This window comes from Abrus precatorius, unplaced genomic scaffold (genome assembly GCF_003935025.1).
Source record: "Abrus precatorius isolate BTA unplaced genomic scaffold, Abrus_2018 Scaffold5, whole genome shotgun sequence".
NCBI lineage: Eukaryota > Viridiplantae > Streptophyta > Magnoliopsida > Fabales > Fabaceae > Abrus > Abrus precatorius.
The window spans coordinates 12,748,566-12,766,222 of NW_020874395.1; the positions used below are offsets into that span (position 1 = coordinate 12,748,566).

The 17,657-nt window shown below is 32.9% G+C and overlaps 1 protein-coding gene across 5 annotated transcripts; it reads right to left on the minus strand.

Annotated features, from left to right (window-relative positions):
- Positions 1-801: 801 nt before the first annotated feature.
- LOC113867714 (peptide chain release factor 1) lies at positions 802-17,657 on the minus strand. Of its 5 annotated transcripts, none has more exons than XR_003505186.1 (8): positions 17,222-17,657; positions 17,075-17,150; positions 16,713-16,843; positions 16,525-16,595; positions 15,772-15,853; positions 9,887-9,936; positions 1,887-1,934; positions 802-1,308 (listed from the first exon to the last, which is right to left on the minus strand). XR_003505186.1 is itself a non-coding variant. In XM_027503148.1 (7 exons), the coding sequence occupies exons 1-6, from the start codon at positions 17,540-17,542 to the stop codon at positions 9,916-9,918; spliced, it is 702 nt and encodes a 233-aa protein (XP_027358949.1). In that variant the 5' UTR covers positions 17,543-17,603; the 3' UTR covers positions 1,849-1,934; positions 9,887-9,915. The 5 variants fall into 5 exon arrangements, 2 of the variants coding, with proteins under 2 accessions (XP_027358949.1, XP_027358950.1); XR_003505185.1 differs by lacking the exon at positions 802-1,308 and adding an exon at positions 3,536-3,560 and having other exon boundaries at positions 1,885-1,962; positions 17,222-17,603; XM_027503148.1 differs by lacking the exon at positions 802-1,308 and having other exon boundaries at positions 1,849-1,934; positions 17,222-17,603.

Consider the following 17,657-nt stretch of genomic DNA (forward strand, 5'->3'; position numbering starts at 1 on the left):
CATCAATTTTAGAGCTGACAAATTTCTATTAATGCACATATATAAATGTTATCTTTCACAGTGACACAAAGTGTTCATTGTGGCTAGTACAAGAATGGGAAACTGTATATATGTTCCGACTGACAAAGCAATGTCAAGGAACAGAAAGATAAGCCAGAATCTCCACAACAGAGAAATGGGGAAAAAAGAATTTCAACCAATTAGGACTTGTTTGGTGTAAATCCTAAAACTAGTGGTCAGTTATCAGCCACTGCTTCTGGAATTTATTAATCACATTATGGGAATTTGACCGAGAATAAACTGTAAAGTGGTAATGTATGGATAACGAGCAATAGAGTAGAATGTAATCCATATCTACATATAAAGCCTTGGGTTATGTGAACAATTGGTTTTGTGTCAATATCAAATCTGTTGTGTCATTTGAGTTTAAAATTATCTTTCATATTTTTAATACGGAGATCTCGAAAATATAATCTAAAATTAAAATAAAACAAAAAACAAAAAACTTTTTGTTGCTATCAAAACAGCTCTTTTTCCAACCCTTGGTAATCCACCACCTTAAAAAGTTATTTTTCTTTTTTTTCTTCACATGAACTACCAATGGATCACTTATTCTTATTGACTCCAACCAAAAATGAAAAAAGTTACAAGCATTTTTAAGTAAAATAGTATGATTAGCAAAACATATCAAATCAGTAAAACACAAAGAAGGGTTCATTTGTCTTCTTGGTGAACAGAATCACCTTTGCAAAATTGGGAGAAAAATTCAAAGGAATATGATTACACGTATGTTTCTTATCCAATAAATTGCTGTTGTATATTAATCTTGTTAGTGGATGCCATTGAGCATCCGAAGAAACATTACTAGAGTAATGAATTACAAGATCAACTAGATACTGGTGATAATCTTGCTGTAGAAACAAATAAAGAATAAGAAGGTAGTAGAGCACAAATGTTTTAATTAAAGCTACAAATATCGGCATCTTTTATTACACGTTACGGATTTGATGTTCGGTAGAAACAAGGAAAAATAAAAACTGTATACAGAGCTAGAAAATCAATATATATTGTTTTAAAAAATCTACAGAAGTGGATCTTCTATTTTAGGTTGCTATCTCAATGTTGCTTCAACACACCTTACCAGCTTTATTCAACTGTACTCATTGTGTTTTGGAGAATGAGTTCTCCCCAAATCTGAAATTCAACAATTTTCCCCCTTTCTTCTCATTATCTTCAGTATTTTTCATAGTCAAACTCGATTCTCCAATGGAGATTACCTTGTATTGTATAGGTTCAAAGAATTTTTTTCTGCAAATAAAAGAACCCTATTCTCAAAAACTAAGAACTCTAAATTGAAAAATACAACATATAAAAGAATATATCACAAAAAACACCAAACAAAATACGAAATTACATGTTCTTCTGATTTATTTTGGTCAGCAGTGGAAACATATGAATAAAATCTATCCTTTTATTTATACTAAGTTGGACTTAAGGTAAAATAGTTACGGACTAAAAGTAGTTTGTTTATATAAATTCACAGAAGTGTGTTGCCATTCCCATGAAAAACAGTGGAAATGAAAATGCAGCCAAAAGCGTGCAACTTGATCAAGTTTTAATCTTCAATGAATGGAACAAAACTGAAATTTAAGAGAACTAGCAACTGTAAAAAAGTTTCAGAATAACCTTCTATCAACAGAGTACCCTTTTGGCCGGTGATAAATACCATTTCAAAGAACAATAAATAACAACTTAATTTTCCATTATTTGATCAATTTCTATGCATATTGAAGGTTTTGTGTTTCCTCTTGTTGTTCCATAACTACACCACAAAATGTTCACTCATTTGTGGGTGTGCAGTAAGCAATAGATAGAATAGATTGTACCTGCGTAAGGAATGAAGATGAGAGCTTCTACTTGAGAGGGTACGTACCCTGTAACGCTCCAAAAGTAGATTCCCAGTTACAGTTTGTTAGATAAAACAAATATAGAACTTTCACATGAAGCTGAGAACAGAATCTAACATGCTATATAAAAAGGAGAGCATTACTGGTGGACTCATCAACTTTTGACAATAGGACTCTTACCTAATTCAAATGTAGTATAATGACTAACATTATAGAATCAGCCAATAAGGAAGCATACATAACCGGTGGTTATTTTTTTCTTTCAGATACCAAACAATTATGTCTTGCAAGTTGCATTTGGAAATGCAAGAACATTTCCCAGCATTCCACTGGGTATAATGTTCCGAGAGAGAGAGAAAGAAACACCAAGAGAGAGAAATAAGAGTAAGAAACAAACAAACGGATAGAAAGAAAAACAAAATTAGAGAGAGAAGTGAAAGAAGATAGAAAGAGAAACAAACAAAGAAACAGACAGAGAAAAAAGAGAGAGAGAAGAGTGAAAGAAAAAGAAAGAGATCAAAATAAAAAGACCCAAGAGAGAAAGGATAAAAACAGAAGAAGAAACAAACAAAATAAGAGATAGAAAGAGAGAAAGAGTTAAAAAAGACAAAACAAAGAGAAAAGAGAGCCAGAGAAAGAAAGTGAGAAACAAAGAATAGAGAAAGAGTGACAAAGAAAAAATGAGACAAATGAAAAAAAAAAAAAAGACAGAAGGGGAGGGAGAAAGAAACTAAGAAAAAGAGAGAAGTGAAAGAAATAGACAAAGAACAAGAACAGAGGGAGAAAAATAAAAAACCAAGAAAGAAAGAAAATGAGCAAGAAAGAAAAGAGGGACAAAGAAATAAATAAAATCAGAAAAAGAGAGAGAAAGAAAGAAACAGGGAGAAACAAACAGAAAAAGAAAGACAGAAAAGAAGAAATAAGAAAGAGAGACAAAAAAATAAAGAAAATCAGGAAAAGAGAAGGAAAGAAAGACAATGATAGAGAACTACATTAAAAAAGCGAACAAGGAAAGAAAGGAAGAAAGAGAGACAAAGAACAAGAACAAAAAGAGAAAAATAAATAGACCAAGAGAGAAACAAATAGAAAAACAAAGAAAGAAAATGAAGAAAGGAAGAAAGAGACAAAGAAAATCATAAAAAGAGAGAAAGAATGAAGAAAAGAAAAAAAAAAGAGAGGAAAGAAAGAAACAGAGAGAGAACTACTCGAAAAACAAACAAGGAAAGAATAAAATAGAGTCAGAGTGAGAAAGAGAAAAGAACAAGCAAAAAAAAGAGAGAAAATGAGGAAGAAAGAATGAGAGACAAAGAAAATCAGAAAAAGAGAAAGAAACTGAAAAAAGAAAAGTGAAAAGAAGGAAAGAAAAAAAAATGAAAGAGAGAATAAAAGATAAATACATAACTAAAAATGAACAAGGAAAGAGTTAAATACAGAGATAGAGAGACAAAGAACAAGAACAGAAAGAGAAAAATAAAATGAACAAGCAAAAACAAACAGAAAAAGAAAAAGAGACAAAAAAAAGATAAAAAAGGAATCACAGAGAGAGAGAGAATGAGAGAAATACATTAAAAGAAACGAAGAAGTAAAGAGAATACAGAGTGAGAGAGAGAGAAAGAGACAAAGAACAAGAACAGAAAGAGAAAAATAAAAAGACCAAGAGAGAAAATGAAGAAAAAAGAAAAAGACAAAGAAACATTGATGGAAAGAAAAGAAAAAAAAGAAAAAAGAAACACAGAATGAGAGAAATACAAAAAAAAGGAGAGTAAAATAGAGTCAGAGTGAGAGAAAGAAAAATAAAAGAGCAAAAGAGAATGAAACAGAGAAAAAAGAAAATGAGAATGAAAGAATGAAAGTGAAACAAAGAAAATCAGAAAAGAGAGATAGAAACTTTAAAAAAGGAAAAGAAAGAGAGAAAGAAAGATACAAAGAACAAGACAGAAAGAAACAGATAAAAAGAGAAAATGAGGATAAAATAGAGAAACAAAGAAACAAAGAAAATTAGAAAAGAGATGAGAATGAGAGAGAAATACATTAAAAATAACGAACAAGAAAAGAGTAAAATACAGAGTGAAAGTGAGAGAAAAAGAGACAGAAAGAAAACAGAAAGAGAAAAATAAAAAGACCAAGAGAGAAACAAACAGAAAAGGAAAGAGAGACAAAGAAAAACAGAAAAAGAGAGAGAACGAAAAAAAGAAACACAGAGTGAATGAGAGAGAGAGAAAAATGAACAAGGAAAGAGTAAAATACAGAGTCAAAGTTAGAGAAAGAGAGAGAAAGAGTGAAAGAAAGAAAAAAGAACAAGAACAGAAAGAGAAAAATAAAAATCCAAGAGAGAATGAAACAGAAAAACAAAACAAGAGAGAAAAAGAGTGACAAAAAAACAAAGAAAAAGAATGAGAGAGAAATACATAAAAAAACGAATAAGGAAGAGAGTAAAATACAGAGCCAGAGAAAGAGAGAACGACAGAGAAAAATAAAAATACCAAGAGGATGGAACTGAAAAAGAGACAAAAAAAAACAAAGAGAATCAGAAAAATAAAGAGAAAAGAGCAGGAGAAAGAAAGAAAAAAAGAGACAGATAGACAGAATGTTCGAGAAATACATAAACAAACAAACAAGGAAAGAATAAAATACAGAGACTAGAGAGAAAGAGACAAAGAACAAGAACACACAAAAAAAATAAAAAGACCAGGAGAAACAAACAGAAAAAGAAAGAGAGACAAAGAAACAAAGAAAATTTGCAAAAGAGAAAGAAAAGAGAAAAAGGAAGAACGACAGAGAGAGAGAAATACATTAAAAAACAAACAAAGAAAGAGTAAAATACAGAGACAGTGAGAAATAGAGAAAAATCAAAAGAAAGGAAGAAAAAGAGAAGACGAGAGAGAAAGAAACAAAATCATAGAGGAATTGAGACTGGTTCAGTACGAGCTCTATCTCATATGAGAGAGAGAGAAAGAATTTATAATGGTTTAGAATGTTGAGATTGAAAGAAAGAAGGAATGAGTGAAGAAACAAAGATAGAAAGAGTAAATGAGAAGGAAAAAAGAGAGAGAATGGACAAGATTTAGAAAATTTTGTTGAATACCTTCTACGATATATCCATGGAGTTCAGATTGAAGAAGAGCATGAATAGCTCATAATATAAGTCTCCCAAGACTTGACAGCATCGTCTCTTCCACAACTAATTGACCAACTAACCAACTCCCTTTACATCTTGATAAGTCTGTAATTAAACCCTCTTTTACAGCCTATATAATCATATTTGACCTTTATTTTATTTGGATTTTACACTAATTTATATATTAATTGTGCAGTTTGGTATAAAGAGGCTGCAAGTGAATTTTAGGTACATTTTGAGCCCAAATTGATGGAAGATTAGAGTTTCGCAGCAGTCAGCACACCCAGACTCATTCAATAAGCATGGGAGTGCTTCGAGCCCATGCACGGTTGTGCTTAAAGCCTTGCGAGGTCGTGCTCATTTGCGGGAAGCCCATTTATGAAGAGTTTGTAAAGTTTTCAAATCCTATAAAAAGGAAGATCTCATGCATCGTAAAGAGACCGGTTTTGACATCTTGACTTTTGCTTTGGGATACATCTCTCATCTCGTCTCTCTTGCACAGGATCCTTGGCACATGCTTGGAAAGACTTGGAGCTTCAAGCGATCGTACTTGAAGACCGAAAACACATCTCATACTCTAATTTACTATTTTTTTTTATTATGGCTTTGTTTATGATTGTTTTAATTCTTTTCTTTAACATGAGTAACTAAGTCCATAACTAGGGCTATGAGAACTATTGTTCATAAATTTATGGAATTTTGATGTTTGAATCTAAATTTGATTTCCGTTTCGTGATTATATTTTATCCTATTGCAATTCTCTTTTAATCCTAATTAATTATATCGTAGGCGACCGTATCTCGGTTAATTAATAGATCTATAAAATAAAACGAAACAAAGGATTAGGTGGACCAAACCAATCTTTCTCTTCTAATCGTTATTAAATTAAAAAGTTCGTAAGTTTTTAAAAGCTTTCTTAAATTAATGTCTTGCATGACCATTAGAATGTTGATTTAGAGAAAAAAAATATTAATATTGTATGACCATTAGGTATTAATAATATTCGTATGAATGATTGGTAATCACAAAAAAATTGAATTTAGAGTTAAATAAAAAAATAACATAAAAGATTGAATGAGAAAACTCATATGCCCTCGGTTCCTCTCCGATAAGTTTAACCAAAGTGTACAGTGTATTCCTTACTTTTAGTTTTATAATTAATTTTATAAATTCTTGTTTTTAATTAATCTTGTATCTTTGAAGCTTAAACAATTAAATTAGAAAATTCTTAGTAATTGAAAATCAATCTTTGTGGGACGATATTTCGGAAACTTAATTTAAGAACCCCTTATTATTTCTCGATGGGTACACTTGCCCTTCAAACACATCCTTGGCTCTATTTAATACACATCCACCCATATTTGATGCTTCAAAACCCAACCATACTGGTTTCCAAAAATCCCATATTTGATGGCTTTATAACAAAATGTAAATAAATACACAGTCTATACAATATATAAGGATCAACTGCTCAGAATATAAATCACTGCCTCTGCCTATTAGGATATGTTGGGGAGTTAAGGTTTAGAGGAAAAGGGGGTAAGGCAAATATTTTGATTTTAAATTAAATTATAGGTTAAAAAAGTAAATAAAAGAATGATATCATTTTATTTTTTTAATTTTAAAAAATCATAAAGTTAGAGAATATTCATTAGAAATGAAAAACTTGTCACCCCCTCCCACCCCTTTCAAAACTAAACTCCCAGACATAACCTTAATTTCTATTATAACCTTTAGAATATATAATGAGAAAGTAGTGCATCTTAGAAAAATACACTGGTGTTTCCCAAGAAAGCCTAACAGAATGTCCAACAAATAGACAACAATATGGTGTGTAATTTAGGAACAAATTTTTCTCAGAAACTGCACCAATGCATATTCAATATTCTATAACTCTCTGATTTCTTAATGTATAGGAAGAAAACAATAATCTATGAGATTTCAGTATTTTGTCATTAGAAAAATATATTAGTATGCATATTTAAGCTTTAACATATAAGACGATAAAAAAAAGGTTCTGAATGGATACTGGTTCATAATGCAAAGATTAAAAGAAAGGAAGGAAAGACAGAAAAAAACAAAGTGAGAGTGGAAGGGAAACAGAAAACAAAGAAGAGAACCACAGAGAAAAAGAGAGAGAAAGAAATAAATAGAGAAAAAGGTGAAATGAAGTACAGAAGAAAGAGAAAGAAAGAAGGAACAATGAGAAGAAAAAAGATAGAAAAAAAAAGAAAGAGAGAAAGAAAGAAATAAAGTAAGACAAAGAGAGAGGAACATGAAAATAAAGACAGAAAGAGAGGAAAACAGAAAGAAAGAAACATGGAGAGAAAAAAAATAAAGGGACAGAGAGAAAGAATAAGAGAGAGTGAAAAGCAAGGAAAAAAGAAAAGAGAGGAGAGAAACAGAGAAAGAAGAGACAGAAAGAATGAGAGTGAAAAAGAAGAAAAGAAGGAGAGACAAAGAAAGTGATAGAGAAACCAAAAAAAACTGGAGAGAAACAGAGAAAGGAGTGGAAGACCAAAAGAGAGAAAGAAACAGTGAATGAGGCAAAATGCAACACAGGAAGAAAGAGAGAGCAAGAGAGACAGAAAGCATGAAACAAAATCAAAAAGAGGGGGAGGAAAGAAAGAAAAAGAGACAGACAGACAGAAAGGGTATTTTATTAAATATCTTAATTTCTATCATAACCATTAGAATATATAACAAGAAAGTGATGCAACTTAGAACAATACAATCAAAGTATTCACCAAGAATGCAAAACAGAATGTTCAATAATAAGACAACATAAACAACTGAAATCTGACCTCTGAAGCTGATTGATAAAACTCTCTAATTTCCTAATGCATAGGAAGAAAATAATAATTTTTATAGATTAAAATAATCCGTTTCATTGGAAAATCATATTAGTATGCCTATTTTAGTTTTAACATATAAGATGATTAAAACAAAAAATAGATATTACTTCCAAAAATAGATAATAAAAGGAAAAAAGAAACAAAGATAAACAAAGAAAGGATAAGAGGGACATAGAGAGTGAGAAAGTGAAAGAAACAATTAAAAGAAATAGAGAGAGAAACAGAGAAAGAAAGAAAAAAACAGAGAAAGAGAAATATAAGAAGACAAAAAGAGAGAAAAATATAAAGAAATAAAGAAAGAGGAAGAACTTGAGAAGGAAGGAAGAAAGAAAGATACAAACAGCGAAGAAAGCTAAGAGAGAGTGTGTGAGAATACGAGAGAACAAAAGAAAGAAAGAGTGAAAGCAAGGGCATAGTTGTTAATCTCGGACAGCAATGTGTGGCAGACGACCCTCAAAACACTATAGCGGAAAAGCGCATAGCCGGATACCACTATTTTAAAGTTTTTTATATGGATATAAAATATATACATATGCAGATAATTATGTATATAATGCTAAAAAATATGCATAAATAGCATATGAATAATTATCAACAAAAGACATAAAGAGAAGAAAGAAAGTGGATTTTCCGGGAGAACATAATAGAGGCAGGACTGTAGAATCATAGAATAGAAAGAAGAAACGAAGTGGATTTTGCCTAAGATGTTATCCAAGATGAGTGACTCTACTGGATTGAAGATTGTTGCAAAGCAGATGAGAGGAGAGCACATCAAGCAGAGAAGGGGAAAAGAAAAAAAGTGCGGTTTTGTCATGTGTCTCCATTTGCAAAGCAGATCAGAAATAGAGATGAGAGCAAGGTAGTTAAAATCGGGATTTTACTTTAAATCGTAAAGGAGAGTGAAAATCGTAAATCATAAAATCGTAAATTGAATCGTAAGATTTTATAAAATTCATATATATGATATAAATTCATATTATTCATATAAAATATCATAAATTAAGGGGAAAAAACTTCAAATCAGTAAAAGTACTTAAACAACGTAGCACTCACAAATCATAATTTATTCCATAAAAATGTAATGCATTTACATGAATAAAAAATAGACCAGAACAAAAAAAATGCAAGAACAACAACAATAGATTTAGTTGCAGACTAGATTGCACGCACTAGGAGGACTGTTGAATGTTGGCAACAATGTTAGGGTTCAAAGCTGCTAGAGGCAAATTAGACTCCATAAAAAGGAGATCTATGAAAGAGACGTACGATAGGGTTTTGCGAGAAATTTTCAAAATCGAAGTGAAATCGTAAAATCTCACAATTTGAGGGATTTTATGATTCAAATCGGGATTTTATAAGGATTTTACTCAATTAGGATTTTATCCACGATTTAAATCGGTGAGACTTCCAAAATCGTAAAATCGTAAGATTTTAAGATTCAAATCGGGATTTTAACTACCTTGGATGAGAGAAAGGGGTGACAAAGAGAGAAAGGAAGAAGATAAATGTAAGGACAGTGAGGTTAGGTCTGAAAATTGAGAAGACTATTTTACCCTTAAAACAACCTAAAGATTGTGTCATCATAAGGGAAAAATCAGCTTATTTCTAAAAGATTAAAAGTTTTTTTACCTTAAAAACTCTAAAATTTCTTTGTTTTGAGGATAGAAAAGGAAAGTTGGTATCTTTCCCTATGGTGACGCTATTGCACCGCCAAAGGGCCACGAATACAGCCACTATGGTTGCAATGGCTGGGACAGCAAAAACGCTATACGAATACACCTCTCACCTATCGTGTGCTATTGACAACTATGAGCAAGAGAGAGAGAAAGGGAGACAGAATGAGAAAATGAAAGAGAAAGAGTGAAACAAAGGAAAAAAGAGAGAGAGAGAATAAGAAACAGAAAAAGAGAGGGAGAAAGAAGACACAGAGAGAGAGATTGGTCTCTTCCAAAACTAATTGACCAACTAAACAACTCACTATACATGCCCTTTAATATAGATTGTACCTGTATAAGGAATGAAAATCTGAGAGCATCTACTTGAGAGGCTTCATACCCTGTAATGTTCCAAAAAGTAGATTCCCAGTTACAGTTTGTTAGACAAAATAAATATAGAACTTTCTCATGAAGCTGAGAACAGAATATATCATACTATATAAAAAGGAAAGCATAACAGATGGACTCTTATCTAATTCGAATGTAGTTTAATGACTAGCATTATAGAATCAGCCAATAAGGAAGCATACATGACAGAAGAGTCTTTTTTTTTCCTTTCAGATACTAAACAAAAGGCCTTGCATTTGGAAATGCAAGAATATCATTTCCAAGCATTCCGTAGGTACAAGGTTCCAAAATGAAATAACAAGAATATTTAAAATATGAAAGTTATAATCTTCATTAAAAGTTGAGACATCACAATAGCAAATAGAAACACTAATCAGTAGCAACAATGGTTGAAAACAGCTATTCCTTCTGGCTCTACTTATCACATATTCACCCATATTTTGATGCTTAAAGAGCAACCATACTCATCTTCAAAAATCCCTAAAACAAACAGTTTCTATCTCAATGTTGAATAAGTCTCTATCATGCCAAAGATAAGATTTTCAATAAATTTAAAAGGTAGGATTTCAGATAAATTGCAACTATCAAAACCAGTATTTTAGCATGGTAGTCAAAATTGTGATTTAGGACATAAGATCTGATAAGGGGCCAAATATGGCAAATATTATAAGGAAGGGTGATGGGCCTGTATCTGGTGAAGGGGCAGTTTTACAAAAGCCCAATATGTGGAGAGTCTATACTAGGAGACAGAAAATGGGGCCAAGGAATAATGACTAGTACGCTAGAGGGGAGGTGACGTGGAAGGAACCCAAGAAATATGGGAATTCTAGTATATGGGGAGAGAAGGGAGTGAGAGTGAGGTAGGCAAGAATATGGTGGGTTTTGTTAAAGAAAGTTTACTCGCTGGAGGAGTCAATTACCAACTCTAGAAAATCTACCTTAGCATTGTGGAGCTTGAGCTCTTTTACTCAATTTTACTGCATAATCTGATTAATAACACAGTATATATAATTTGTTTTTATCATTGGTCCGACTTGCCGGATCTCGAGTGAGGAGCTAGCTATGTGTTTCAGTCCATGCCCCAAAAATGTCAGATTGCATGGAAGCGTTGGAGGAGAGATTGATGGGGCTGGAGAGTTCTGAGACGGACTCATTGATTGAGTATAGGATGACAGCGAAGAAGGTGGAATTACCTGTTTGATGGCATTGATCCAGTAGGATGGCTCACCCGAGCAGAGACATATTTTGAAATACAAGGATCAACGGAGGACGTGAAAGTACGATTAGCCAAGTTAAATATTGAAGGAGCCACCATTCACTGGTTCAATCTTCTTCAAGAGTCGGTGGATAGATTGACGCGGGATAAATTAAAAAGGGAGCTAATTGGACGTTATGGAGGTCGCTGGTGTGATAATCCATTTGAAGAATTGAAAGATTTATCTCAGACTGGGAATGTTGAAGATTACTTGCTGGAATTCGAATTCATATCCTCACAGGTTCCGAGGTTACTGGAGGAGCAATATTTGGGGTATTTTATGGGAGGATTGCGACCGGAGATTCGACGACGACTTCAAACCTTTAACCTAGGGAATCATTTACAAGCTATGTCTTTAGCTAGGGACGTGGAGGCAAGTTGTATGGGGATGAGCTATTGTGAGGAGGAGGGTCACGCTAGTGGAAAGGTAGAGAACTGGGCCTGGGTCAGATTGACTGAAATGGATCAAGACTGGGTCAGAATTCATACGCGAGCAAGACGGGTGTTGGGCCTGGCCCAATTTCGAGAAACCAGCCCAGGGCGCATTCCATAAAATTGTGCGATCAAGGGCAAGTTGATTCTAGACCCATTTTTTCAAAAAACCCAATTGAACCTGTTTGACCCACCCATTTTATTTTGACCCAACTTATACTACCCAAGTGTTTAGGGTTTTTCCAGATACTTCTCTTCAATCTCACCTCTCTACAACTTGCGACAAAGTTTCTCCTCATTGTTGGCACTTTGTGAGTTTGTTCTCTACCCTTTTCTCCTTCACATCTCCTCTTTCTTCATCATTCTTGGACGCGACCATGACTTGGGGGGTTATTGAATGGTAGGTTGGTTCAGTGTGGTTTCCTCTACCTCTATTTCAATATTTCTAATCTATTTCAAGATCAAAATGTCTGCAAGTGAGAAATAGAAAGTAGGAGTGGTTCCAAGTCCGATTATTGGTAATACTTATACTAGCTCATTGGTGCAGTTCTGATTGGATCTGTGAGAAAATGTGCTCCTGGAAACAGGAGGGGTGTGCTGTAGCAGCATGGAATATCAATGGATGGAGACGCATGAAAAATACAATGTAAATATTGTCAAAAAATAATAAGCGGTGGGATTTATGAGTTTGAAACATTATTTGGCTAGAACACAAAAAGATGTAGGTGTTTGCATTTCGGTTAGTGGTGAAGTAAAGAAAGAAACGTGGCTAGTTGGGTCCTCGTTACAGGACAAATTAATCAAGAAATCAAACAGCAATCTCAAAGAACTTCTTGTAGAAGGTGATGATGGTGATTATGGTGAAAAAAGAAAAGGGATTGATGCTAAGGGTAGTGAAAAGATTTTTAAGAAGAAAGGAGTAAGTAATCAAACCACTTTCAATAACATATTTAAAAAGAATTTAAGGAAACATGTCAAGATATTGCTTCTATTTTCTACAACAATGCCATATCATTCAATGTGGTAAGAAGTGAAGAATTTCATAAGATAATTGGAATTTGTTGCAAAATATGGTGTTAAATTAAGGTCACCTTCCTATCATGAAATCAAAGTTAAGTATTTGAAGCATCATGTGAATTTGACCACGCAAGCTAGTGAAGCACATAGATAAGACAATAATAACAAATGGCTGGACCGACAAAAAGAGAACTGTATTGATTTTTTTAATGAACAGCCCTATTGGTACAAGTTTTTTTTACTTCAATTGATGCATCTCATATATCTAAAACAACTAACAAGTTGTTTAAGATGATAGGTGACATTGTAAAGGAGGTTGATAAAGATAATGTGGTTGAAATTGTGACAGACAATGCAGCAAATTACAAGGCTGCGAGTGAATTGTCGATGGAGAAAAGGAAGAAAGTGTATTGAATACCATGTGCTGCTCACTACATAGATTTGATATTGGAGGATTTAGAGAAGAAGTTACTCACTCATCAAGAACAATCATAAAGGGGGACAAATTACTACTTACATTTACTCACTGTTCTTTCATTATCTACCTTACTTTATCTATCTCTATCTAATGCTCTCTCTATCTTTCTTTCTCTTTTACTCTCTTATTCTCTCTCCCTCTTTCTTTCGTTAAATCAAAGATTATTAGTTCTTCCTATACTTTAGAAAATCAAAGAATTATTAAATATGGATTGTTGCTTTCGTTGGAAAGAATTTGCTTATATGATACATATTATATTTTAGTTTTTTATATTGCTATCTACTAATTAAACATTCTGTTTCATTATTAGTGAACACGCTAGGTGTACTATTTTAAGTTGTACCACTTTCTTATTATATATTTTAAAGGATATTATAGAACAGAATATTAAATAAAAATTTTATTTTTTACTTTCATTATCTTTATATCTTCCTCCAGTTCTCTTTTTTTTTTTTGTCTCTTCGTCTTTCCCTTTTGGTCTCTTCCTCTTTTTGTTTTTTTGTTTCTTTTATATCTTCTTTACTTCTTTCACTCCTTGTTTCTTTGTTTCATTCTTTTTTTTTCTCTTACTCTCTCTTTCGTTCATTCTTTCTATGTCTCTCTTTGTTTCTTTCTTCTTTCCTTTGTTTATATTTTTGTAATCTACATTTGGAACCAGTATTTGTTTATGGTCTTGTTTAAATAATCATATATATTAAAACTTAAATAAGCATATCGCTTCGCTTTTGTAATGACATAAAATATTTAAATCTCCAAAATTATTATTTTCTTTCTATATAATAGGAAATCTTAGAGCTATTCAAATCTGTTCGACATTTTTAGAAAATAATTTAGGTGCTTGTTTTAAGTTGCACCACTTTCCTATTGTATATTCTAAAAGTAATGATAAAAAGCAAGAATATTAAATAAAATTTCATTTCTTTCAATCTCTTTTTCTGTCTTTTTTTTTGCTCTTTCTCCCTTCCTCTTTCACTCATTATTCTCTCTAATTTTCCTTCTTTCTATCATAACATTTAAATTGAATAAGAAAAAAGGGGTGCAACTTAAAATAGCACACCAAGAGTGTTCACTAAGAACACCAAACAGAATGTTCAACAATAAGACAACATAAAGGAATGATATGCAAATTTAAATAGCTCTCTAATTTTTAATAGATAGAAAGAAAATAATAATCTTTGATATTTAAATATTTCATTTCATTACAAAAGAAAATTAGTATGCTTATTTTAGTTTTAACATATATGATGATCAAAACAAGGCCATGAATAGATATTGATTCTAAATGTAGATAATAAAGAAAGGAAGGTGAGAAGAATGAAACAAAGAGACAGAGAAAGAACAAGCACGAGAGAGAGAATGAGAAGGGGAAAAAAAAGAGTTAAACAAACAAACTCGGAGTAAAAGAACAAAGTAAAAAAAAGAGAGAGAGAGAGAAAGAAATAGAAAAACAAAGGAAAAAAGAAACTATGAGGAAATTTTATTAAATATCAATAGCTTCTATCATATCATTTGGAATATATAACAAGAAAATGGTGCAACTTTAAACAGCACACTAGAGTGTTCACCAACAATGCAAAGTGATTCAATCAGTAGACAACAATATAAAGAATTATAAACAAATTCTTTCCACCAACAACAATCTATATTCAATAACTCTCTCTTTTCAGTTTTTAGGAAGCAATAATAATCTTTGATAGAATGAGAGAGAATAAGAAAAAGAAAAGAGTAAAAGAAAGATAGAAGAGCATAAGAAAGAGACATTGAGAGAGTAAGAAAGTAAGAAAGACAATGAAAGAAACAGTGAAAGATAGAAAGTGAGAGAGAATGAGAAAGTGTGAGAGAAAGAAAGAAAGGCAGAATATTATTGAATATTCTTCTCCTGCTCTAGATCAATGGTGCCCAAAATGAAAAAGAGCACAAATGGCTTTAATAGACACCCAATAACACTAGAATCAACAAACAACGTAGAATTAAGAATTGCAAATGTGAATAAAATGATGGGTGCTATATTTAGTGAATATGCAAAGAAAGGAAACTCAGAGAAGGGAGAATTCTCCTCTGCCAAGAGCTAGGCTCCTACACAAAAGCAATAACCGTAAATCATAACAAATATCCCCTCCCATAAATCACTGAATCTATATATCACTGAATCTTCTCTCTCCCTTAACCGCAAGCCTCGTCAGCATTTTTCTTCTTCCGACGTTCATACACAATCCACTGTTTTGGGCCTCCTTTTCCTTCATGGGCCAGTGGTTCTATTGACCCATGGTGAACTTGGGCCTTATCAGGCTTACAATACAATCTCCAAAAATTTGAGAGCACGATCTCTTCCAAACCAATTGACCAACTAACTCCCTGTACAGCCCTGCCTCTACCTATATGTAGCAACCTAACCAATTAACTAATTGTAACAGTTTTACTTACAAATTCTGCTCTCAAATAGCAAGTCCTAATTAACAGCTAACAGGGGCTTGCCCACTTGACCCTTCTTTTTCCCAATGTAAACTTTCCTAAGTGGGGTTGGGTGCTAAGACCTAAGAGTCTTATTTGAAATTCATTTCAATTTATGTCATTAATAATTTAACAGATGTGAAGTGGTGAAATAAACTAATGCTATTGTTCCACAGAATCCATTAGAAGGCATACCTTTGATGCACGCAGATCATTTACTTCCATTCTAAGTGAATCATCAGACAGGATTAACCGAGACAGTGCCCCAGTAGATAACCTGCAATATAATTAACAATTATTAATTTGTGCCATATGATATAACCTGATAAAGATCTAGTGATACAACCTTTTAAGCTATTAATACCGTATTGTTCTTTAAATTATTAATTCAATCTAAGTTGTAACCTACATATAGTCATTTGTGCTTCTTCATTTTCCCTTTTACCATGCTTAGAAATTACTTGCCAATGGCCAATCATTACATTATTGGTGGACAACATGAATAATAACAGCAAGATAGGAAAGAAACGGCTTTGATATACACTTCACAAGATTTCTCAACCAAAACAATAATCAAACTGTTTGAATATATTGAAAACTGAGCCAGTAATTAAAATAACCATCTATGTACTTAAAAGAACATCACATTGTCTAGCATAAGGGGGCGATTGTTTCATGTTAAAATGAGAAGAGTGAAGTTACCATGTATTTTCATTATCCACGTACATAGAAATAATCAAATATTATCAATTTTTTGGGCATGCATTCATTAACAAGTAAAAACAATTATTCATGTAAGATGCAGTTCAAAGATATTATTTCACCCATGCATGACCCTCTAAAAAAAATTACTAATCTTGAATATAATGATCATGGTAACTAATGAGGCTTCACATGCTCAATAACACCCAAAAACTAAAAATCATACTTAAGGAATATATCAAATACCCAAGATATTTTGCAGCTTCCGAAATGGAACCCTCAACTGCAAAAATGAGATCCAAAAGAGCTTGCATTCCCTGTTAGAAGGACCATAAGTATATCTAGTTAAGTTGCAATTAGGTTTGAATCCACAGTAGGGTGATTATTATGAATGGATAAACAGGAAAGAAATGAAAAGGAAGGGACAAAGAGACCAATGCAAATTTTGGGTTATTAGGTCCAATTTGTGGACCACAATCCGACCCTCTAATGGATGATTTGGGAGGAAGTATCTGAAGAAGCTCTCGGGGCGGCAAATAAGCATCACGATCCACTGTTTTCCTGACTAGCTCAAGAAAATAGCATGATATCTATTAGCAAAAACATTGCTTAATAATATAAGTAAAATGACTATTTATTTAAGTGTAAAGTATATCATGAACATGCATGCGGGAAAAACCCATTCCTCCCTAAATCAACATCCAGTTCAAATGGTTCAACCATTTTCCAAGAGTGAATTGCAATGTGGCAATAGAAACAAAGAATGAATCAATCAAAATGGTGAAGAATCAAACACCTTTTAGGGCTATAAGAGAGCGAAGGCGGTTCAATGCAGAAGCGCGGTTCTTATGTTGGGAACGTTCCTCGGAAGCCTAAGCAACAACAAAACCCCACGATGAGAAATCAACAAAGTTAGATTTTTTAGGAGAGAAAAGAGCAAAACCTGAGCAATGATCCCAGTGGGTAGGTGTTTGAGGCGCACTGCGGACTCACGCTTGTTACGGTGTTGACCACCTGGTCCTGAACTCTTGAACGTGTCCATCTCGCACTGTCGCATGAGTTCCTCATCGTTTAGATCAAGGTACCCTTTTGATGAACCATCAATGGCAGTGTTGAACTTGTAGCAACATAGGTGGGTGTGGATGTGTGTGTTGTTACTTGATTTTGTCGTTGAAGGAAGTGAGTTTGGACGGTGAAAATGGTGTGAAATGTTGACTCTGAGAGTGAGAAAGAGAGTTGGTTTCAAGAGGGTTTTGAGTGCCATTGACTCTCTTAGGTAGCACCACTTCTTCAAGCTTGAAATGAATGAGCAAGTACTATGTTCTTGTTACTTCCAGGGATGATAAAAAGAAGGATGTGTTCTGATGTGTTTCAATCAT

Excerpts from the sequence above, each read along its gene's own strand:
- LOC113867714 (XM_027503148.1), bottom strand. The coding sequence starts at position 17,542 with ATGGCACTCAAAACCCTCTTGAAACCAACTCTCTTTCTCACTCTCAGA. Across the intron at positions 17,151-17,221 it reads CCACTGGGATCATTGCTCAG|GCTTCCGAGGAACGTTCCCA; the intron begins GTTTTGCTCTTT and ends GTTGTTGCTTAG. Across the intron at positions 15,854-16,524 it reads GAAGCTGCAAAATATCTTGG|GTTATCTACTGGGGCACTGT; the intron begins GTATTTGATATA and ends ATTATATTGCAG.